General features: G+C 51.4%; 1 protein-coding gene across 8 annotated transcripts in view; it reads right to left on the minus strand.

Annotated features, from left to right (window-relative positions):
• Nucleotides 1-25,293, minus strand: part of CTNND2 (catenin delta 2) — a 902,659-nt gene that overhangs the window by 348,311 nt on the left and 529,055 nt on the right. For all 8 annotated transcript variants that reach the window (XM_055141787.1, XM_055141773.1, XM_055141779.1 and 5 more), the window contains one exon: nt 10,767-11,310. In XM_055141787.1, the coding sequence (XP_054997762.1) occupies nt 10,767-11,310 (544 nt within the window). The remainder of the gene's footprint in view (nt 1-10,766; nt 11,311-25,293) is intronic.

The following is a 25,293-nucleotide window of genomic DNA, read 5'->3' on the forward strand; positions in this document are numbered from 1 at the left end:
CTCCACTTGGGGACACGGTGGGCACTGCCCACAAAGCCTGTCTCCTGGTCAGACACTGGCCAGCTCCTGTGACGCAGTGGCCACGGCACTAAAAGGGAACAGCTGAAGGGACAGTGTCAGCCCTCCGACGACACACCAGCGCTTACCATGTGGTACACGGCCACTGGCCGGCATCCTGAGCGAGCACCCCGGAGCTTGCAGTGAATGGGAGAGAGCAATTCGAAAGGACTACTGGGGAGATGGTTCAAAGGCCAGGGGCACGCTTCACACGCAGGAGCCCTGGCTTCAGTGCCCAGCACCCCAGGGTGCTCCTATGGCCCTCCAAGTGTTGAGTCATGAGACATCCCCAGCACTACTGGGTGTGGCACAAATCCAAATTTTAAATAGGGATTCTACAGGAAGCAAGTAACTGTCACACCACCACAAAGCTGAAAGCTATGTGAAGCCACTATAAGGGGTAGACCATCTGCTCGGATACAATACACACGTATTTCCATGCATTCAATAAAGATAAATGTTTACACACATGGCTAATTATAATTTTGCCATATATTTAGAACTTATATAACAAGTAGTCATTTCATATATAATATAGAGCCGAAGTATTCTGTATATTTGGTACTAAATATATGACATATTTTTAATGTCATACCTTGATTCATTATAGTGGCAGGTGGTTTGGTTCTGAATTCACTCTAATTTGAACATTCTGAATTATCTAAGGTTCCCTGTACATCAAGTAAGATGACTGGTCCCACTTAATCCCTGTTGCATGAATTGAAAGAAAAAGTACACAAAGGCACAAGAACTATGAAGAGAAACGCAGTGAGCTCCTGTAACAAGCCAGAACTTGCGCCTGGGAGTAGCATGGCAGTACATTTGCCTTCATTAACCAACCCCGGTGCCCTGACATATCAAGTCACTGCAGACGCCCTGGCGTATTTGACCCCAAATATGGTTAGTTTAGAGGCACAGGGTCTGGAAAGTAGAAGAAAGCCACAGCCAGAGTTTCCGGGGTGTTGTATGTTGGGGGCCCCAGGCAGGAAGCCACACTCCAGGGCTGAGTCTCTACCCTTCAGCCCTGCCATTTCCCTCTTGGAGCTAATATTGGGTCTAAAAGTGACTCTTCCAGACCGAAGGCACAGCACAGGGGATAGGGCGTTTGCCTTGCACATGGCTGAATGGGTTCAATCCCTGGCATCCCATATGGTCCCCCAAGCACCGCCAGGAGTAATTCCTGAGTGCAGAGCCAGGAGTAACCCCTGAGCATCATTGGGTGTGACCCAAAAAAAATATATACAAATAAAATAAAATAAAATAAAAGTGCCTCTTCCTAGGCACCTCTCTTCCCAGACATCCAGCTGAGCTGGGTTTCTCAGAGGTCAGGCCAGTGAGGCACGGGGCTGTCCAGTTCTCATTCATTGCCTGGAAGCTGATGAGGATCTCAGAATGGCCCCCCTTTTACTGGATTCCTTTCAACCTGCTTGAGCCTTCCATCCGGCCTCTAGTGTCCAATGCCTCCAATATTCATTTCATTCACACCCTCCGGGGAGTCTTAAAACTCACAGGCAACGTTTCCGTGGTCATCCAGAGAAGTTACCTTCAAGCACACAACTCTGACCCCACATTAGTAGACGAAGCAGGAGAAACATCTCCAGGCAACATCTCCGGACACCCCGTCTGAGTGTGTCAGCCTGTGCCCTGAGCCCGGCCTGCTGGGTCTCTGTGAGGACTGTGCCGTCTGTCCTTCTTCAGCTCTCCCCTCTGTCTGCACCTGTCGGTGGGACGCTTATTCCCAGACTCCTCCCCAGACGCCCTTCCAGACGGCCTACCTGGCAGATCTCAGTTTTCTCAGAACCTTTGCCCCTAACCAACGCATCCTCACAGAGGGCTTCTGAGCCCCGGACACTTCTGGGTCCCTCCAGACAAAGGGGGACCTGGAGTCATCACTCTCACTTTCTTCCCTGTGGATAAGTGCGTGTGCCTGGCTGATAACAGGGTTCTCTAGTGTGACACGGGTTGTGATGTGCCGAGTGTGCTAATGGCTGACAGGCCAATCTCCATCCGATGGGTCTTTGGAAGGACCCTAGGAGATGGCTGAAATCTGGCTCTCACCATGGAAGAGACAGAAGTCATCTCCAGGAAGCTCCCCGCTATGTCTCCTGAACAGGCCCAGCAGCATTTAGCCTCGACCTGTCTGTGTGGCTCTTCCACTTCGCCCCTTCTCTGCTGCGATGACACCTTTGACCGGAGTCTCTGGACACGTGCTTCTGATGCCCGTCCTTCCCCTAGTCCCTGCCCATGCCCTTCTGCATCGTCCATGCCCCGATGAGGACCAGGACTGTGGTCTCTGCCATTCCCCTGCACAGATCCAGATCCCAGAGGCGAGGCCAGCACAAACCAGACACTGCACCTACTTGAGGCATTGATCCCAGCTACCCAAGTTGCTAGTGGTCAAGGATGGGACCAAGAGCAGCACCCCGTATGTCTGTACCACAACTCCCCTTTGGGATCCCTGCATCCTGTACTGGGAGGACACCATGGAAAGCAAATCAATTTTTTTTTTTTGGCTTTTGGGGTCATATCCAGTGATGCTCAGGAGTTTCTCCTGGATCCGCACTCAGGAATCACTCCTGGCAGTGCTGGGAGACCATATGGGATGCCAGGGATCGAATCTGGGTAGTCAGAGGCAAGGCAAATGCCCTCCCCGCTGTACTAATCGCTCCAGCCCCTGCAACTCAATTCTTCATGTGCAACGCAACACATGACTCTGACACCTTTGCTTTCTTTGTCCTTTGATGTTCAATTACTCAAGTTCCTTGGGACTTGGACCAACATTCACGATAGTGCGCATCATGAGAGGGGTGTACCCAACATGCCCTGATCCTTCGGGTACTTCTCTACTTTTTTCATCAGGAGAGTTTCCTAAGTACTTCTCCTGTCTCCCCCAGACTTAGCTATACACATCGTCCCAGTACTCTTAACTAAGAACAGGCTTCCTAGGAGATAAGGTTCTGATTATTTACAAGTCTGAAAATCTTTTTCCCCCTTTTATAAAAGGATGGCTGGTTCAATGTGGATGTAAGAAGGGAAATTCTTAGCACCAAGGACTTTAAGAGCATCATGGGCAGTTCTCAGCATTCAGCCTCACAGCACATCAGGGTGTCTGCTCCACATCCCTCCAAGGCATGGGGCTTGGTGACTAGACTAAGCGGCCGACAATGGCCCGTGATCTACTCCAAGTTGGGGGCATCATCTCCCCAGAGCTGCAGCTCCTTCTCTGTGGCCCTTTCTGTGTTGCCTCTCTGATATCTCGCTTCTCCCCACACCCTCCCTGGGATTCCAGTCAAAGCTAGATCTCTGAATTGGTCGCCGACAACTCATTACACTCGTTTAATCGTCCTCTCTCTCTTTCTCTCTCTCTCTGTCTCTCTCTTTTTCACTTTTTGGGTCACACCTGGTGATGTCTGGGGTTACCCCTGACTCATGAACTCAGGAATTACTCCTGGCGGTGTCAGGGGGACCATATGGGATGCTAGAAATTGAACCTGGGTCAGCCACGTGCAAGGCAAATGCCTCCCCACTGTGCTATGGCTCCAGCCCCCTCACCGGCCTGTCTCTTTCCCCAGAGGTTCGACCTTGTGCGCGATTGCCTCAGTTACTTTATTGTCATTCTAACTGTTTTTAATTTGGGTGGTTGGAATTTTACAGCCTCTGGTCGCTTTGCTCCTTCTTTTCTCTGTGCTCATGCCCTTGTGCTCTTATTTAATAAACACGCGATCTCCCTAAATCCTTCTCAATCACCATTCTAAAGTTTTTGCTTGTTTCCTTTAATCGTCTGTTCTGGAAATGAGCTCTGGTTTCTTCTGACATTTTTATTTTTTTCTATCTTTTTCATGCTGCTAATTCTTCCCAATTCCTTAGTAATCCTGGATAATTCATCATAGTTGAGAAAGAAAACCCAGTGCTTGTCACGTTGGCTGGCATGTAAGCATGTCCCCCTGTGCATGCTGTCACGAAGGGCTGAATCTTCCCTCAGAACAGAGGGGCCGGGCAACCCGGACTCCTGCCAAGTCACCCCCAGCCCCACCTTCCTCACAGCCAACTGCAGCTCTACCCAGCCTGCCCTTGCTCCAGAAGTTTGCTCAGCTGCAAGAGATCACGTCTGCTCTCCTGGTACTGGGTGATGGGTACAAGGTTTCCCCACTTTGCTAGGTGGCAAGGGATGTGGCAGGTAGAGGAAGTCTTGCTGGCATCTTTGTACACTCTCAATCACCGTCTTTCAAGGGGTTCCCCATCTTCAGCCCGTCTTTTCCCTCCAATCCTGAGTTCCATTAGGACACTCAAGTCTAAAACTGAGGCCCTCCTGGCACGGCCGTGTATGCCCCGGTGCCCCCGGGAAGCCTCTACCTTTGAATGCCTTCTCCCTCCCATCCTACTTGGCTCTTGGGGAATATACCTAAGATGGCTTGCTGGGTAGTGACCCCCATCCCCTGGTCTCGTATTCTAGTCTTGTTGGTGACTTGGTTCTCCACTGTCCTACTCTATCTTGCTTCTCAGAGGCCCGGGGAAGCCTGTGGATTGTTGGCTTCATTCCTTCTCATTTTGCTCATTTATTTATTTATTTATTTATTTATTTATTTATTTATTTAGCTTTTTGGGTCACACCTGGCGATGCACAGGGGTTACTCCTGGCTTTGCACTCAGGAATTACCCCTGGCGGTGCTCAGGGGACCATATGAGATGCTGGGATTTGAACCTGTGTTGGCTGCGTGCAAGGCAAACGCCCTACCCGCTGTGCTATTGCTCCAGCCCCATCATTTTGCTCATTTAACTCACTCCAGTCAAACTCACAGCATGCGACCAATTCTGGTTCAATCCCCTGCACCACTAATGATGTAGTGAGCACCCCCGGGAGTGATTCCTGAGCACAGAATCAGGAGCAGCTCTGCTTCTCCAAGACAGCCTCAATAATCCCGGAAAGGCAATTCAACATAAGGACGCCCTGTTTCAAGGAAGAACAGAAATGCCTTTTGTCCCCGTCTTACGACTAACAAGGTGGATGTGGCAGGAAGTGGGGGCGGGGGAAGGAAAAACTTCTCTCAAGCCACAAAAAAGGCAACAAAAGTGCCTTCAGGGTTACCTGGTACCTGTCCCCCGAGTGTGAGATCCAGGCAGTGACTTGAAGGACACTGACATGGCACAATGCCAGGGACAGAAACGGGGTGCCACTGATGCCAGGCCAGGTGCCTCACACAGGGACGGTCAAGCTCCGATTCCGAGAGAGCTGGAATGTGAAGCAAAGAGCGGCTGCCGGCAGGGACTGGCAAGGAGCTGCTGAGGGGGAGTCTGGGGGCTGTGGTGTGCCCGGGAGGGAAGTCTGGAGAGCGCCACCAGCAGGCCACGCAGAGGCAGTTTCTGGTGGTAAAACGGGGTCCCGGAATCCTGGACAGCAATCGACCAACAATAATTTATTGGTGGCAGCAGCGGGATCGGCTGCATGGCCCGAGATTTGGGGGCAGGCAATGGCAGGATGCCAGCTCGCACGGTGCAGGTGGAGTTTCATCTCCCAGCCCCCTCCTGGGCTGGCACCGGGCCCAGAGGACAGAGCTGTGGAAAGGGGGCTGGAGGTGAGGGCAGGAGAGCAGAGGAGCCTCAGGCCTTGTGGGGCGGCAAGAGTGTGGGGTCCCCCATATGCTTTTCTTAAGAACCCCCACATCCAGGCTCAGTGCCACCCTAAGGCACCCCTGTGAGACTCAAGCTTGGCTCTTGGCACAGGTGACATGGTCCCAAGGAGGAGACCGGAGAGAGGAACTAAGGCCAAACTGGGGGGTGAGCCAGACCTCCCGCTGGAGAGGCTCAGAGGAGGAAGGAATGGTCCCCAGGGATCCCGTGACAATTGTCCGGCATTCCCATGACGTGGGTTCAATAAAGAAGTTCCCCTGAGCACCTGAGAACCGGAGCACCTGGCAACCGAGAATGCAAAGCTTTTATTCAGGATTAGGGTCTCTCTCCTCCTTGCAACAGGTGCACCTGCAAGCTTCCATGAACCAGAAACACATGTGAACTCTCCAAGCAAGCAGAGCTGGGAGGGGGAGGAATTTCCAGCGCGTGACGGGCTCTGGACAGGAGCTTACATCTTCCTGGCGAGGGGAGGAGAGGGCTGTGCCTGCCCCAAGTTCCTCTCCATATTCGGTCAGTTTTAATTGCAATCCCTGGTCAAGAATCTCCACTGAATTTCCTATTTACCTCAAAATAAGCTCCGGTGTTTGACTTAACTCAGATGCATATTTGCAGCTCGGTTTTGTCTATTTTTAACAGGATTAATTTTGCTCTAAAACCACAGAATGAAAGGCTCGTGTTTACATAGTTGGACAGAAACAGGCCCCGCTGAATCTGTTTGTAGGATGCTGGCACATCTCGAATCGTTCTGCTTTGAAAAAAAAAAAATCACTGCTCATTCACGTACGTTGAAGACTTACATTGCAACTCGAAATTTTGGGTGTTTTTTCTTCAACAATACAGCAGACACTATTTCTATCCAGGTGTCCGTATATTTAGGATCACAGAGCTTCTGGACTTAAAGCTATGTGGGTTCAAATGATCTCCTTTTCAGTTTCACCCAAATAATTTTGAGCTTGAAATTTCTCCTTAGACGAGCGTTAGTTTGGGACTCTGCAGATGGAGGTAAAGAGCTCTCGACCTCATTAAGTAATTGGGAGACTATGTGAAAACCAGTTTGCAAAGTTGCTGGCACAACACCTACCGGAGCAGACGGTTTACAGGGAAGAACTTTGCATGTTTTACTCATCATGCAGAAATGAATAAACTGAACTTTTCCCTTGTAGAAATGAAAAGATCTATGATCACAAGAAAACTGCAAACCTTGGGTGATGTGGTCTGGTTACCCTCCTCCTCCTCCCCCCTTGTCCTTTAAGTGACGTTTGGGAGCGGTGTTGGGGATCTGACTGGGGCCTCACACGTGCTAGGCAGGAGCTCTCCACCTCAGCCCATCAGCAGCCCAGAACGCAGGACCGTGATTCTGATCAGTTTCCTCTCCCCCGGAAGATGACCCCTGACCAGCCACTCACCCGCTCTCCTCTCTTCGCACGTGACGCAAGAAACAAACCCCTGGGTGACGGAGTTCCCGTTCCCACACCTCCACATCCCTCTCTGCATTCCTCACCGGGTCCACCTACACCACCTCGCTATGGAACTGCCGCGTCAAGGACACTTCTGGGGCACATCACTGATGGCCCTGAAGGATGCCTGTCTGCCACCCACCCACCTCACGTGGGCTCTGGGGCCGAGGGTGTCCTCTGACGTATGTGTTCCCAAGTAGGTGTCTTTGTTCATGTCTTTCAGCCAACAGAAACTGGGCTGTTGGGCGACTCACCAGACCAGCCTTGTGTCTGGAAGCAGAAAGGAATGACGTCCTCCTTGCACGCCTCAGTCAGTATAAGACGGGCATAGTGTACACTCAGCTTGTGCTAGAACTTCCTATGTGCCACATGCCTCTACAGAAGAAGGTTACTTATGTCTGAAGTTAGCAAAGAAGACAGGAACTGCTGTGAGCCCCAAGAGGAGGGGAGCGTTTCGAGCAGGTGGGGAGGGCAGAGTGTATGGGGGGACCCCACACAGGCAGCCCTGGGTCTCTCCCCACACTCTGACAGGATGCCGAGAGATATGGCCAAAGAAAAGGGATTACTCTTCGATGGCCAGGCTCTTTGACTAAGTAACATCCCACCAATCGCATTTCTCTAGGTTGAAACCTGAACTGGGGTGTCCTCTTGGGGGGCTGGAACCAGGAAGCATCCCGTCAGTTCTCCCACTGGGCAGTTCCACTGGGCAGCACTGGCGGGTGCTTCGGTGAGACCCCGAATGCTCACACAGAACCCCGTTTCCGGCATATCTGTGCTAAACAAGACATGAAATGTGACTCAGCCTCTCTTTATAGCCGCTGGAGGTGGGGCTCTCCCTTAGTGGCATGCTGGGGGCCTGCTCACCCCCACCTGGGCTCAGGGCCCTGCGATGCTGCGGATGGAGCCTGGACCCTCCACAGGAAAATCGTGTGCTGGGACAAGGAGCCCACCCCCGGACTCTCGCCCTGTTCCCGTCTCACGAACTGCTCCTTTCTGGTCCCCACAGAGCACGCCTGCCCACCTGGTCCCCCTGGGATGCCCACACAGGCTCTACCTGGACCATGGACCCGACTCTGTGGACTCAAGGGGACTGGCCTAGACTTCCGGTAGCTTAGCTCTTTCTTCAGTCACCTCCAGAGCCTGTCCTTGGACCTCTTGCCCATCTACATATCCTAGGTCCTGGGTTCCAGATGGTGGGTGATCCATCTACAGTGAGTGCAGATGGTGGGTGATCCACCTACGGTGAGTGCGCCCCTTTCGTTTTACCCCCAGGCTAGGCTTCTGTCCTGGACGCCAGCCTGCGGGTGCAACCTGCCAAACGTCTAGTGCGCATGCACCACTGAATGCTGACAGGCACACTTATGTGTCAAACCCAAGGTCTCTGCCCAGTTCAACCAGCTCCCTCTGTGGCCTGGCCCTGGCCAAAGACCCTGTCCACCAGGGCTGGATGCCGGCATCTCCCGGAACTCTCACCACCATCCCCTGAGCTGCTGGCTGCAACAAGTCAACACACAACAAACTTCAGAGAGCCAGAGTTATTTTTCACAACTGGATTCTGGAATCACACACCCAACCCATGCGTGTGTACACACATACACACAACCTCATCTGGAACATTCAGCAGACACATGCAAACACACGAACACATGCACACACACAACACACACACAGCAATCCCATCTAGAACATTCAGCACACACACACACACACACACACCAAGCCCATCTGGAACAGTTAACATACACACGTGCACACACATGCAAACACACACACACACACCAAGCCCATCTGGAACATTCAGTGCACACACATATACATACACACACATATCCCATCCCAAACCCAAATCATTTAGAATACTCAGCACACAAACATAAACACACTCACACACATACACCAAGCCCATATGGAACATTCAGCACACAGACACACACACAGACACACACACACACACACACACATATATCCCATCCCAAACCCAAGCCCATGTGGAATGCTCAACACACACACACACACACACACACACACACACACACACACACACACACACACACACACCCCAAGCCCATCTGGAACTTTCAGGCAGCAGTGTGAGCTAGTTTCAGCGTGTGTTTGCTCTCCAGCTCTCTTCCCAAGCCTGTGCTAGAAGGAGCGGACAAACTCTTTCTGCTCCGGATCACGCCTCCCCCGCCCCCACCTGGGCCCCCATTTCTGCCCCATGCTCCCCGGGGCTGGCACAGTAAGTGACTCCCCAGAGTCACGTGGGCGGGCTTCTCCACGGCTGGGGGGGGCTGGGGGGTGTCGGGGTGCTCTGGCCTCCCGCCTTGGCCACTCTGATCGCTCATCTTCCAAAGGAACACAACCAGAGTTTCCAGACTCACAGAAACCTGGTTTCCCGGCTCAGGTCCCGGCCCCCTCCCCCCAGCAGATGGCGCCTACCAGCACCCGGCACCAGCTGGCAGTCTGGTGCCCTCCAACAGCTCCCAGAGAAAGAGGGGAGCGGTGAGAATGAATGTCTCCCTCCACACGCGGGGGTGCTGCCCCCGGCTGCTACCCCCTCCCACACCCCGCGTGCTCCCAGCCCCAGCACTAAGGGGTTAAAGCATCTTGGCCTCCTGCCTGGCACGCAACAAGTTCCCTCCTGATCCCGCTGATCTTGCAGCCAGGGTTTGCGTGCAGAAAGGAGGCAGAGGAGAGGGGCGTGTGCTACCAGCCAGACCCTCACCAAGGACTTTCACACACAGCGGGGGAGGGGGGGGCGGAGGGGGGAGGGCGGGAGGAAGCAGGACGCACAGCCAGAAACCCAGGGTAACTGTCCGGTGTCTCAGGAGACAAAAGTTTCCGAGCATCTGACTGAAGCTGAACATCCCCAGTGACGGGTGGGAGACCCCAGACACGCCACGCCATGGGGCAGAGAAAGACGCTTCTCCCGCCAGCCCAGCCCCGGAGCCCAGAGGCAGGGCACGCATAGAGCGACCCCCTGCTCCCCAGTTCCCTGCGGGGGGGGGGGCTGCCGAAACCCTTGGCCTTGCCCAGAGACCACATACATCGGGGAAGGAAGAACAGCAAATGCAGCCACAACCAACCAGGCGGTGCAAAAAGCAAGGCGATTCCTCGCTGCGACGCTGGGCAAAACCCCTCCCTCTTCAAGACAGAGCAACTCAGGGGGCGAAGGAAACGCACTGGTGGGGGGAAGCTGGCACCCGCGGTGCCTCCGAGGCTGGAACACCATATGCCTGCAGTTCGGCTAGGAATAACTTCGCAAAGTCACGGAGACTTCATCAAAAGACTTGAAAAAAAATACTATTGGTGGTTTACAAAAATACTATGATGCTGAAATTCTGCCTGGCTCTTGGACACAAGCTACAGGTCCGCCGTGGTGCAGATTCCAGCCGCATGTGATGGGCTGCAGTCCCCAGACTGGGGGTGGGCGGAAGAAGTGGGTCCAGGGGTGCGGGGTGGGGGGTGGGTGCCCTCCCCCTCCTCCTCCCCCCCAGAAAGCTGTGCTGGCTTGGGACACTCACTTCGAGGGGATTCTGCAGTGGCTGAGCCGGGGCCAGGCGCGCCCCGCCCCCACCCCTGGAGATGCGCCCACCCCGACCCCGGGCAGGGCGGGGGGCTTACCTGCCAGGCTGCCCGGCCTCTGCAGGGTGGCGGTGGCGTAGAGCTCCTGCGAGTGCTTGTACTGCTCGGACGCGTGCACCAGGCGCTTGGTGGGCGACAGGGTGGCGTAGGTGCCGATGGTGGAGCTCAGCTGGTGGATGGGCGAGGAGGAGATGGTGGACTGCACGGTGGGGGGCGAGGTCACGCGGATCGGGGACAGGCCGGCCGACGACACGACGATGTTGATGGGCGAGCTGGTGCTGTAGGACTTGGCCAGGCGGCTGGGCGACTGCTTGGGCGAGGAGCCGCGCGCGGGGTAGGCGGCGCCGTCGGGGGCGGGCGCCCCGCGCGGCAGCTTGGTGGGCGAGCCCCCCGAGGGCGCGCTGAGCGGGGACCCCCCGCGGGCGGGCGCGGGCAGCGTGGAGCTGGCGTAGTAGAGCGCGGCGGCGGCGGGCGGCGCGTCGGGCAGGTGGAAGGCGCTGCCCAGGCTGGGCGCGAACGGCTCCCGCGGCGGCGGCGGCGGAGGCTCGGCGCCCCCCAGGTGCCCAGCGCGGCTGCTGCTGGCCTGTGCGGGTGGGAGGGGAGAGCGCGCCTGAGCGCCGGGGGACCCGGCCGGGCCCGGCCCCGCCCCGGGGTGACCCCCGCCCGGCCCGAGCCCCGGGGAGCGACCCCCAACCCCCACCCCGGAGAGCGACCCCCAACTCCTGCGGCCCCAGGAGCGACCCCCCTAAACCCGGCCGGGGCCCCGGGAGCGACCCCCAACTCCCGCGGCCCCAGGAGCGACCTCCCACCCGGCCCGGGCCCCGGGAGCGACCCCCAACCCCCACCCCGGGGAGCGACCCCCAACTCCAGCGGCCCCAGGAGCGACCCCCCCTAACTCGGCCCGGGCCAATGGGAGCGATTCCCAAGCTCTGCCCGGGACCACCCCCCCCCCCCCGCAGCCCCGGGAGCGACCCAGCCCCCCAACCCGGCCCGACCCCAGGTAGCGACCCCCAAGCCTTGTCCCGGGCTCCCGGGAGGGAACCCCCAGCCCCCGCGACCCCCCAACCCGACCCAGGCCCCCAGGCCCCCGGGAGCGGCGTCAAGCCCGCCCCGGGCACCCCGCGACCCCTCGGGAGTGAACCCCAACCCCTACCCGGGGGAACTCTCCACCCCGGAGAGCGACCCCCTAAGCCTTGCCCCCCCCCGGGCACCCCGCGCCCTCCCCCCCGAGAGCGAACCCCAACCCGGTCCGGGCACCCCCCCTCGCCCCGAGAAAAACCCCCACCCCACAGCCCACCGGCTCCCTCTCCCCGCGCACCCCGGGCCGGGGTGGGGTGGGGGGGCCCGCGTGGCCAATGAGGAGCGGCTCAGGCTTCCGTCTCCATCTCCGAGATGCTTCTGGAAGCGCAGAAGCATCCCAGGCCACCCCGAGAATTGCAATCAAGCCCAGGGGTTTTCCTGCGCGATCCCGGCAGGCAGGAACTCTTGGGCGCCCGCCCAGCGCCCCCCTCCCGCCCCCCCCCCCCACCAGGCGGAGACTTGCGGGGCCTGGGAGACGCCCCAAGGAAGCCCCCGGGCGACCTTCTGCCCGGCCCTCCCTGACTCCATCCTGAAAGTCGCCCCCCTCTGGCTTTGGGAGGGCAGGGAGGGCTCAAAGACGCTCTGAGGAAGGGGAGGAAGGGCAGGGCAGGGCAGGGGAGGGGAACGAAGAAGGGAAGAAGGGAGAAGCAGCTTTTCAAAAGGAGGGAGACCTCTGCAGATGAAAAGGCCCCTCTTTCCAGGGCTCGGAGCACACCCCAGACTGTCTCTATCTTTCTCCTTCTCTCTCCCACCCCCACCCCCGAAGACCTTGCAGCTGGGTCTTCTTCACCCTGAAGGTCACTTGCCTCCCACTGATTGAGGAAATCAGGAAAGACCAGCGGAGTTGGGTGGAGACCAGAGACAGACAGGCCCCTCCCCAAGTGGTCCCAAGACCAATTTGCATGCAAAGAAAACAACCTTGTCAGCCCCTCAGGATCTTCCAGGCCCCTGGGTAGAGGGTTCTGTGAGAGCTGGTTGGCAGAAAAGGGGGTGGAGGTACCGGAGGGAGAGAGGGACACAGAGCTTGGGAGGGAAGTTTCAGTAGGAGGAGGGCCTTGAGTGCGGGGCTCAGCCCCCGTCCAAAGTCCTGGTTACACTGGCCGCTGCTCAGGCTGGGCAGCTGTCCTCTCCCCATAAGCAGCGTCACACTGTCCACTGGGAGGTGAGGGTTCTGGGCAGCGCCAGGCCTTCACTGAGCAGACAGACCTCTGTGCGGTTGGCACAGAATGACCATGTGTTGGAAAACATTTTTTTTTTAATTTTTGGGGGGTATGTGTGTGTGTGCGATGAATGTGTGTGGGTTTGTGGGTGTGTGTGTGCATGAATGTGTGTGTTGTGTGAATGTGCTGTGTGCATATATGTAAGTGTGTGTGGTTAGTATGTCAATGTATGTGATGTGTGTGGTGTTTGTGTGGTGCAATTGTGTGTGTGTGGTGTTTATGTGTGGTGTATGTGGTGCATATATTTTATAGTTGAGCGATAGCACAGAGGGTAGGGCATTCGCCTTGCACGCGGCTGACCCTAACCCTAACCCTAACCCTAACACCCTCCCTCCTCCCTTCCTCCCTCCTTTCCTTCCTCCCTCCCTCTCTCCTTTCCTCTCCCTCCCTCCCTTCCTTCCTTCCTTCCTCCCTTCCTTCCTTCCTTCCTTCCTTCCTCCCTCCCTCCCTTCCTTCCTCCCCCTCCCTCCCTCCCTCCCTCCCTCCCTCCCTCCCTCCCTCCCTTCCTTCCTTCCTTCCTCCCTTCCTCCCTCCCTCCCTCCCTCCCTCCCTCTCCCTCCCTCCCTCCCTCCCTCCCTCCTTCCTTCCTTCCTTCCTTCCTTCCTTCCTTCCTTCCTTCCTTCCTTCCTTCCTTCCTTCCTTCCTTCCTTCCTTCCTCCCTCCTTTCTTCCCTCCCTCATTTTCTCCCTTGTTCCCTCCCTCTCTTCTTTTCCCTTCCTTTCTCCCTTCATTTTCCCCCTCCCTCTCTCCCTTCCCTCTCCTTCTCTTCTTCCTTTTTTCCCTCCCTCCTCCTTCCTCCCTTCCTCCCTCCCTTCCTTCCTTTTCTTTTTGGTTTTTGCAGCAGTGCTCAGGTCTCACTTCTGGCTCTGTGTTCAGGGATCACTCCTAGTGGTGCTTGGGGGACCACATGAGATGTCAGGGATTGAACCCGCTAAGCCACAGGCAAATGCCCAACTCACTGCCGTACAACTGCTCCAGCTGGCCCAGCCACAGTCTCCGTAAAGCCCTCACACAGGAGCACAAGGATTTTATGTGAAACAATAATAATCCTACATGACTTTAGCCATGCTAATATTTACTATCAAGTGGTATGACAATAAAATAAACACTAGATAATACTACCATCTATTAAAATAATGAGATACAGTATTCTAGTGTTTAAGTAGAAGAAAGACTTGAATGTCTTTTATCAATATGTTCAACTTTCTGAATTTCCGGATTCAGGGTACTAGCTACTGCATATCATAGTTTCATAGGATTCCTTAAATGATCCCTAAACTTCTGTAGATGTTTTGAGAAACGGCCTCAATGGCTCCAGGTATTTTGATGGGGTTTATGTAGCAGCTAGTTAGAAAATCTTTTCAATATTGGAGGATCTTGGTGAAGTGTTCCCAATATAATTTTCCATATTCTTTTAGAATGTTGTTTTCCCTGCTGGGAGCGTCCGATGTCTAATATGACTGCCACTCCTTAAACACCTGGGCGTGTCAGGGTTAACACACGTTTTGAATTCAGAGAGCCAGCTCTGGCTCTGTGGCCATGTTAGCATTGTAAGGCACAATTGTCCAAGTCCTTCTGTAGTTTGCAATAAATAATTCAGGCATTGTTCGATTCCATGTTGACGGCCTGTGGAGTATTAAGTGCCTGAGAACGGTCCTTTGGCCAAAAAAAGACATCTGATGTTCAGATTCAGTTGCACAAAAACAGTAATCTTTTGGAAGAATGTTTCTACTCTTGAGTCCATGTTTTGTTTTATTATGTAATTTCAGATAACAACTCTTGCCAGTTTAGGATAACACTGTAGTTCAAACCCACTGCATAATTCATAGGATGGGTTATTACTACCTGAATCATGGGATTGAAAGTAATATATACACACTTCAGAACTCATAGAGTTTCATCTACGTTAGTGTCAGGGACCCTCAGTGGCACTACAGAAGCATGTTAATAGCATAAAGCCATAAATTCCATTTTAAAGCTAGAATTCTGAAACCAGCTTTCCCCCCACTAATAACTAATATGCCTTTCTTTTTCCCTATGAATATTTGAAACTGGGAATCAATGAGAATCAAAATAATTTCTGACTGACGAGATGCTTACAATAATGGGATAAAATTTTTGAACGATTTGTGGCTCCGTGGATGCAATACAATGTAAGTTTGGGGGAATGGGTAATTCCCAGTTACTGTTGATGTCTGTGTTCTCTTTCTCTTTGCTTATCTTGTTTTTGAGCCAAACGCAGCTGTGCTTAGGATTCACTCCTGGCTCTGTGCTTCGAGTGCTCGAGGGACCATATGCAGAGGTGGGATTGAAAGGGGGCTGGGGGCTTGCAAGCCAAGTGCCATAACTCCTAAAATATCACTCCAGCTCCTGTCCGCATTCTTTTTGTTTATTTGTTTTGTGGGCCACATTCGTGGTGCTTGGGGTCGGTTCCTGGTTCTGCCCTCAGGAATCACTTCGGGCAGGGCTCAGGGAACCACCATATGTGGTGCTGAGGATGGAACCTAGGGTGGCCATGTAGAAGGGAAGCATTTTGCTCTGGCCTATGCCTGCGTTTTTAGCTCTTTGAGTCAGACTCACCCCAGAGGGGTACTTTATTTGCCATTCCCCAAATGGAGACTTGGGGATGCGAAATTAAGAAAACAATGCCGTCAAACAGCATGTCTAAGAAAACAGCTTCCGGAGACAGATTTGGTGCATATGAAATGTTATCTCTTTTTCACTTCCCATCATGAGAAATTCATGAAGAAACATTACTTGAAATTCCCATGGATGTTTTAGTATGTAAATTATACCTCAGGTTAAAAGAAGTAGGATTTTCTAAAAAAAAAAAAATAGATACGAACAATAAAACTAACTCATCTAAGCTCAGGTAAATGAGATATTTCATCTGCATTACAGTTTTCATCTAAGACAGGTAAGATTTAGGGTATAATACGCTTGTAATTTGTATGCTGCATATTTGGGAGCGTTTTTGTATGTAAACTTAATGAGGATGCTATATAACTATGCAGTGCTTTTGATCTATTATTGATATACTTACAAGTGGAGAGATTTTTCAAAGTGTGAAAAGAAGAGCAGTAAGACAGGAATTTGGGTGATGCTTGGGCAGTATGCATTGTGCCCTGGAGCGAGCCACTGATAGGAATCGACTTCCACTTATAAATTCAACCATTAATTCAATAAATCACCAACTACTATTTCCGTGTACAAATGAGCTTCCGTTTGAAATATGTCTGTAAGCCTACAGTGTGGAGCACTACTTGGTAACTGTAGTTCTGGGTTGCTCTCACTGTTATTGTTTTCTTGGTTCGGAACACTAGCTGGCTCAGACTTCTCTCAGTGAAGGAGCACAACGAGATCGATTTGAACCTTTGAAATGATGGTGCTCTGGGGCCAGAACCTGGTGCTGGCTTTGATACCTGTCTGAGTTGTTTTCTACTTCCTCACGCCGTGCCTTCTGCAGAGGCCGAGGAATGAAATGGGAAGAGTCAGGGAGAAATTGCCAGAACTTGGAAGCTTACTTAATCCTCAGGCACAGGGGATTTGGCAGTGTGAAACAAAAGCCTGCAATGGTGACAGCAAATTAAGAGAAGCAAGGACACTTGGATTCGAACGATTCTGGACTTCAAGTTGTGTAGACTCATCACCGAGAAAAAACACATTTTAGAAAGAGGCCCAGGGTTTGTGGACAGTCAAGTGAAGAAGATGCATCAAGACTTGCCAGGATTCTTAGAGCTGTCGGCCAGCCCCTGAATCTGCACGAGAGGACCCAGTGGGCAGCCAGGTCACAGTGCCCGGGAAGGACACTGCAGTCTCTGCTTTGTGGTTTCCCAGAGAGGAATCAGCAGTTGACTTCCCCGTGGGTCCTAACTGTCACTCTTCCTCTTCCTGGGGTCACCCCCCAGGCTGGCAAACCTGATGGTTCATGGTATCTCTCTCTGCATGTGATAACTTGGGTCACTGCTGAGAATCGTGTTTCGGGGCAAAACCATCGTCCTGGAACCACTTCCAGAGAGTACATGTCACACACAGGAAATGTGTGTGAAATGGCCAGTATGGACAGTCACAGACAGCAGGCCAGTCACAGGGCCCTGGCATCGGAGCGGGTAGGACAGGCCTGGGCTAGGTCTCCAGGCATGGTCAAGGAAGAGCTGATTCCACGGTGGTCATGAGAAAATAAAAGCAATGACCGAAGAATGTTCTTTCCATGAGTGAATAAACCCGAGGAGCTTTCCAAAAAATACTCAAAAAGTCAGGCATGGCTCTAAGGTCAGGTCTTTGAAGAAATGTGTTTCTAATCAAGAACAACCTAGAAGCATGATCAGTCAAAGGACGCATTGCTGATGAGGCCCTCTGTGAGTTGGGGGATTCTGCGGGGGATTTTAAGCATGCCGGGGTGTCAGGCACTGGTATGAAGTTGTGGACGCTCTTGATTTGGTTTTTACATTCTGGTTTTATTTGTGGACCTATCCATGACAGTGCTCAAGGCTCGCTCCTGGTTCTGTGCTCAAGGATGAGTCCTGGCCGTGCTGAGATCATAGGCAGTGCCAGGGATTGAACCACGGCCAGCCACGTGCCAGGTGAGAGCTTAGCCCCTGCACTACCCCTCCATCCCCCTCTCCTGACTTGGAAACAAGAAGGAATCACCAATTTTCTCCCACAAACTGTTTCATTGGGTCATTTTTATTAAATGCTCCTATACTAGAATGCAAGAAGGTTGATTTCCAAAGGATTTCCTCCCAGGATGGACTCAATCTCCCTGAACACTAGGGATGGCTCAGCAAATTCCAACAACTTCTCCTTTGAAATCATTTTCTGTAAGAATGCCATTATTTAAAAGAATTCTCAAAAGAAAAAAAGTCCTGGTACTGCGAGAGGGGTTGGTCTTTGAAGAGAGCCAAAGAAAACAATCAAGTTTCTTGTCTCGCAGTGTCTGTGAGGAGACTGACATGGGTGTCCACTACCAGGAAGCAGGCAGAGACATCTGAGTGCAGTTCACACACCAGCCTTGCTGAACCTTGGAACTGCCTTGGAATTGGACGGGAGAGCTGGTGCCTGCAGCCCTGTCACCGCGCTGACTTTCAGAACTGGTTCCCAGAACAAACCGAACTGGAGCAACTAAAAGACGAAGGCAGCTGGGGAGAATTCCTTCTTCAGGAGAATTCTGAATTCAGGAGGATGCTCAGCCACAAGGCCCCAATGTGCTATGATCCGGGTAATGGAAACGGAGGTCACCTCGTGCTTTCTCTTTGTAGGAGGATCACGAATTATGTAGCAGGGAGAGAATGAAGGAGACAGACAGAAGGGCGGGGAGGCCTTGCAGACCTCTCTGACCATGGAGAAGGAAGAGGGACAGAGTGAAGAGAGAGGCCGAAAGACAGAGAGACTTGGTAGATCATATTGGTTATGGAGATGGGAGAGGCAGAGAGCCGGAAGGACAGAGAGATCTGGCAAACCACTAGGCTTGATTAATAACTCTTCCGAAAAGGTTTGCATGGCCTCAAGGACAGTTTGCCAAGGGGAAGAGAACAAAGAAAGATAAAACAATGGCTTAATAGTGTCACATTAAAGAATATACGAGGAGGAATATCTTAGAACTTTTTCTTTTTTAAAAAAAAAATGAGCCGTGGCCAAGATACACTATATAAAACCAATATTTCAGCAAGAAGCTCATTTAGTATGACTTTCATAATGCAAATATTTGCTCAGAGAAGGAAACACCAGAATAAAGCCCCCTCCTTGCCTTGCCATATATTTCAGTTACTGAAGCCAGATGAAATATATTTCTACCGGAAAGAGAAAAATGGAGGGAGAAGATTTTAAAGCAACAGGCCTGAATTTCTAACAGCGAAGTCTTCTGGGAACTATCTTAAAAAGAGATGCATGGGAAATTTCCCATCAATATGCCACAATGATATACACAAGAACCCGATCTGTCCTCTAAATATCCATCCTCTAGCTTTATGTTCTGCACCAGACACCTCTGTAGCACTCTGTTTTCCAGACAGATGTGTGTCAGTGGCCCTCTCTCCAGAGACACACCCTTAGGACACCCTTATTTCTTCAGCTCACTCACTTGGGTGGCTGCCCCCTAGTCATCTACACCGGGACGATATTAGCAGGGGCTTCTCCTGGGCACCACGAGGGCTTGTGTGTCCACCCTTTCCCAGGCCCTTGACCATGACATCCATCTGAGAGTGCCCAATAACCAATGACGCCAAACCCAATCACGATGCTGGCCTCTGGCCCCAGTGATCAAAGCTTTATTTATTATTTACCTTACTTATTCTGGGGTTTGGAGGCTCCACTGGGTGTTGCTCAGGGATTACTCCTGGCTCTGTGCTCAGGGATCACTCGGGGCAGTGCTGGACTGGGGGTGGCTACATGCAAGGCAAGAGCCTTAAGCTAAGTTCTCCCTCCAGCCTCCAAGCTGTGTTTATAATCAGGAGAGTCCCACCAGAACTAAACTAGGACTTTTAGGACACAAGAGTTCGGGTGACATTAAAGAGGCTAGATGAAGCAAAGGGGGAAATTTTGCTACTTGGAAAAAGTTCTTGCTGGAGTCTCTGCTCTCATCCAAGTTTTACAGAACTAGTTGCAATTGTTAATTTCTGCCAGCAAGACGCATCTCCCTGGGATGTGGATGTGTGCCCGCTGGCTCAGCCAGGCCGAGAGACTTGAAAGTGGCTGGACCATCTGCAGGGTCTGGACCCCCAGAGAACTCTTTATACAGAGGCATAGACTTTCACATTTCTTGCGTATTTTGTTTCTTTGGGGAATGCTTGGTAAAGTCTCTTTAGGTTTGGGCATGGGGAGGAAGCAGCATTTTTAGAGCGTTCCCCTATGTTGGAGGTGTTATATTCAGCGTTTCATAAGATCCATAGGGGATTTGAAGGGAGCTAAAGCAAAACAAAGCCTGGAGAAGCGCCAATTTCTTTATCCTCTTACCAACCACAGCTTTGTAACAGGGATATTAAAAATAAGGCTGGCGTCGAAGGAGCCTGATGGACACTTGGCAAACCTTGGGCTCCCAGGGACGTGGAGATTAATTCTGCATGATTTATGCTCTTGTAGCACAGCAATCTGGAGGGATGATGATGATTCCGAAGCCAGCTGCAGGTTTCCCTTGATATTGGAAAGTAATGCTCCAATTACTAAGGATTTGGTGGGTTAATTTATTAATAGTATTTATATATTTTTAAAGTATTTTTTTAGAATGATAGAAAAATTTATTGAAAAGTAGAAGAGAAAAGAAACTTCCCACCTGAGGAGAAACTCAGTATAGGAGTAAGTCCTGGTAGGTTATTTATTTATTTGGGTTTGGGGCCACACCTCCCCGTGGTGCTCAGGGCTTACACCTGGCTTTGGGCCCAGGGATACCTCCTGGCAGTTCTCAGAGGGCCATATGGGGCACTGAGGATTGGACTCAGCTTGGATGCATACGGAGAGAATGCCCCACCCATTGTGTCATCTTTCCATTCCCACAGAAGGCTAATTTTTCCAGTGTGGAAATAGTTCTTCCAGAAATTTATGTGGGAAAACTTTTGAGTGCTCTCAAATCCCCCAAATAACCTACAAATGTGATGAAGCAGGGATGTTCCACCTTCTGATTGTGGGGAAAGCCGGAAAGCAGACGGTCTTGTAGGGGACATGGCAGAATGACACCTTCAAGGGGTGCCACGGGACAGCTGGTTCCTCTGCTCCATCATTCTCTCCTGGCTCCTTTCCCTCTGCACAGAGGACAGCCACGCCCCCTTAAGCCCAAACATCCATCGTGCCCTGCCACCATCTCCAGAGGTGGCGCCTCTTCCTGCAGTTCGGTCCCCACCTGCCCTGTCTACATTCACTTCCTCTTCACAGAAGCCACCACCTTCTAACAAAAACTAAGGGACTCGCAGGTTTGCTGTGCTGCTGTTCAGAGTTCCTGGCACTTATGGTAGCATCGGGTCTACAATCATTCCCTGCGACCAGGAACTGGGACAACTTTCTTTAGTCCTCCATCCCAGGAAGATCTGACAGTCATGGTAGGCAATCAATCTCTTGACTTCATTAAGGAATCATCCAGATCTAAACAGCAGAGCAGGGAGGTGCTCTGTGTTTACTGGGACCCCCCCGGAGGGCCACATGAAGGACAAGGCAGGACTTGAGGAGGATGGAGAGAGGGGTGGAGAGATGGCGACAGAGCCTGTTTGGAGGCTTCAGCAAGAAGGGGAAATAAGGTTGGTGAACTGCACTGATGGGGATGGAAGAAGCTAGTGATAAAAGATTTCACATGCCTGGCCAGAGGGTGCTGGACTGGATACTTTCATACAGCCCCATAACCTCATCCAGAGTCTTAGAATGACTTTAAGGATTTTAACTTAGGGCAATCACAGATTATTCATATTTTATGGCAGTTTTGGTGACTCATGTTTATATGGCTACCACAGGGCTGAGCAAGTTATGTCCAAGTCACCGTGGCCTGGCACAGATCCTAGTGAGAACCAGTCAAGAAACTCTCATGATGTCGCATAACTTAGTCTTTAAAGTTGAAACTAAGATCTTTGGCCATTACTGATACTTCTCGAAAGTTTCAGCATGACTTAAAAACCAGGTAGAAAATCCTTTGCTTCACCTTTGAATTATACATTCTTCTTTGGGGAGAAAAGACAAGTTTGTGTTGAATAATTACTGACCTGGTTGATTTGGCATCTGTTAGTTAGAATTTGAATTCACGGGTCCTTTTTGGCCTTTGAGGACTCCAGGGTATTCTAAGACTTCAGCTACCCCTGACACACGGGCTTGAACACCATGTAGGATATTAAACAGAATGGGTCATGGGGCTGTGCCAAGCCGCTGGGACAGAAGGTTTCCAAGTGAATCTGAACAAAGACATCACAGGAAGGGGAGCACTGTGCCTGTTTTCGAGGTGCAGAGCTAAACGCTGAGTAATATTACTAGGTGCCTTGCTCTGCATCTGTCTGACATTCTTTTGAAGCCACCGGCACTCTAGGGTGTTCAATAAAACATGCCCGCCGGGTCGCAGGGAACTCCAGCTAAAAGTAAACCCTAGTGCCAATCCTCACCACTATGGCCTCAATTCTGTTGACAGAGCGGATTAGAACAAGCTGCCTGGTTTGAGCATTCAGACTTCATCTTATGACGCTCCGGGTCAATGAGAACACCGGTAACCCCTGCCTCCGACTTGAAGCTATTACCTTGAACATGAACATTTATAGATGTCTTCAAACGGTATCTCCGTTGACTTCAAACGCCGAGCTTTGATATTTGCACCACTCGGTAACACTTTCTGATTAAACTTTAAAGCAGACTTTTAATGGGAGGCACCAGCCTCTCATTTGGAGCTTCTATATTTGACTCCCCTGGTAATTGACAAATGATAGAATTAACTCCCACAAGCAGAATATTTAATGTGGAAGTAGTTAGAGCACCGTGGTGCTTGTCCACCTTTACAGACCCCTTAATAAGTTCAAGCCGGAGATGGATTTAATTGAAATGGGTGATGAAATGATCTCCTGAAAGGATGGGGTTTCAGTTCAGGGGTGATTCCCTTCCCATTCCGATTGTTGCGGCCCCCAACAGTGTGTGGCAATGCCTCTAAACGTGAGTTACCAGGGCCTGGGCTGCTCTGATGTGAAGATGGTGAGACAGCCCTGCTGTGGGGATGGAGTAAGAAAATATGAGTAACCATTTCTGTCCCCAAGTTCTCAATAGATGTCAATCAATCATATTTTTTTTGGTGGGGGAGGATGACAGTGCTACCCTAATACCTGGCAGTGCTCAGGCTTACTCCTGCTTCTATGCTCAGGGATCACTCCTGTGGGCTTGAGAGACCATATGAGATGCCAGGAATAGAACCTGGGTCGGCAGCATGCAAGGCAGATGCCCTACCCACTGTACTATCGATCCAGCCCCTAGCCACATGTTTTGTAAGTGTATAAAAATAAAAATAAAAAGAAAGGGCGCGGGCGAGGAAAGGGATGCCTCACCGCACCGAGCCAGGCACAGGGCCTAGGGCAGCAGCTGTCTCTCCCGCCACCCGAGTTCGGTAGCCTCCAGCCGCTTCCCCCACCCCAGGGAGGTTGATGGCGAAGATGTGGCAGGCGAAGGAAGGAACGGAGCCAAGATGGTTGGTCTCACTTGCAGTTTATTCCAATCTTCCCTCTATCCACTCTCCTCTGGAACTCTCTCCTTGCCCCCTCATACCGCTACCTTAAATCTCCCCTTCCCCCAGCAGCCTGGGGCTTATCTAAAGGTGTGGTTACAATCCGTAGGGGGTATAGTTCTATCTCTTAGGGGAATGCCTTCACTAGGACAGAATCTCTCTTTCAGCAGGAAGACCCACCCAAGGGCAGAGTCCCATGAATGTGTTTCTCTTCTCCTCAGCCAGCAAACATATAAGAATTCATAATATTAATCATTTTGTATGGACACAATAAGAGATGCATTAAAGCTTATAGAATTGCTCTCCTGGGGCCATCTCAATCTCAGACTACAGTGCTCAGGCCAGATCAGTCTTTCCTATCCCTGGCAGGGTCCCAGTCTCATAATTACTATTGGCTCATGACAGTATTTGTCTATGATCAAGCTCTTAACTTATAGTTAAGAATTAGGCACTTTGGCCAGGCCCATCTCGATGCCAGGGTAGCACATAACTCACCGCTTGCCCTGGATCCTTCCTGTCCCACGTCGGGGACCCTACTTTGGGGTGCTAGGAGCTGAGGGCAACTGAGGCTGAAGTGGAGAAAGCAGATGCCCAGGAGGGAATATCGAGGCCAATTAAGTCTTAAGTTATAAAAACATAATATTGTCTTCTTGTGTCTATACAAAAAAGACATAGCTTTAAAGTAAATTATTCAAAAGGCATAAAGAGGAGAGAAAGGCAATGTTATAATATTCAGTGTCCTAGGAAGTTCTGACCTTACCAATTAACAGAGTTTGATTAAGGGAAGAGCAGATAAACTGATAGAAATGGTTACAGATAAACAAAAGAATGGGAGTGACTCGGGAGCACTTTGATGGGTGTGACTGATAAACCTAAGCTCCTTGGGCAAGGGGAGCAAGGACGAACCAAAGTCAGGCCTAACATATTTAGAGCTATATTCCAACAGTAAGCAAGAAAGCCTGATACAAGAGCACTGTGTGAACTGAACTTAAGAGAGGGTTGCAGAACTCATTGAGAAGCTGACATCTTTATCATTTTGAAATATATTCCTACTTCCCATGATGCCCGATGATGGCAATCCTGATTTTTTAAAATCAGCTGATTCAGTGTTTTCAGTTCAAATTGCAAGTTTCTTGTCTATTTATGAGAAAAGGCAAACATAGACAGTCAATGAGTTCAAGCTAAAAATAAAAGAAGGTAAAACTTTTGTTTTAAAAGTTATGTGTCTTGGACATGGTGGGAAACTGGTTAGAGAAAAATTCATAGATTTTAGAGGGTTGATCCGATTGGTATAAGTTGAGGTACTAATATTCCCTGTTTCTAAAGGTGAGTGTTTGGGCCTCAAAGTGGAGCCACACATAAGAATGGCAGAAACGCTGCAATCCACCTGTTTGCTTCCAAAGAACTCAAACTGTTGTGGCCCGTGATGAAGATAACATGGTCCTGAGAATCAGTATGGATGGGAAGAAGAAAACAGTGTCTCTTAATGGTAGGGTGCCTTTGTGGGAAGAAGAAAAAACAAATCCTAGAGCTTCCACTTCACTTTCAATCACAATCACAATCACAATATCCCGTTAATCACCGATTTCTCGGGCAGGCTCAGTAACCTCTCATTTCGTCCTTTCCCTGAGATCTTAGAAGTTTATTTCGACTCGGCCCTCCTAACGATGTTGCACTGGGGGCTCTTCCCACTTCACTTTATTTTTTTAAAATATTGCTTTGGGGTCACACCCAGCACTGGTTAGAGGTTACTCCTGGCTGGGCTTGGGGACCCTGAGGGGCTGGGCACAGAACCTAGGGGGGACTCAGAACTTCAAGGCCCCTCCCATTCACGCATCAGCCACACCCACCTCTCTCCCTCCTGACAGCACCCCCAAATACCCACACTGAGCCCCTCTTGGGTGGGATGCTCTAGTGACTCTATCCACACGCCATCGAGCGTGGCAACCAAGAAGAGGCTGGTGACAGTGTCCGCTGTTCACTTTGAACATATTGCTGGGTCATGAGTTTCATTTGAAGCACAGAAATGCACAGGGCCCCTTCAGCTTATCTTGCATTTATGTCTCTCTTTACCTAATCAGCCTCTCCGGGGACTGGA

This window comes from Sorex araneus, chromosome 1 (genome assembly GCF_027595985.1).
Source record: "Sorex araneus isolate mSorAra2 chromosome 1, mSorAra2.pri, whole genome shotgun sequence".
Classification (NCBI taxonomy): Eukaryota; Metazoa; Chordata; class Mammalia; order Eulipotyphla; family Soricidae; genus Sorex; species Sorex araneus.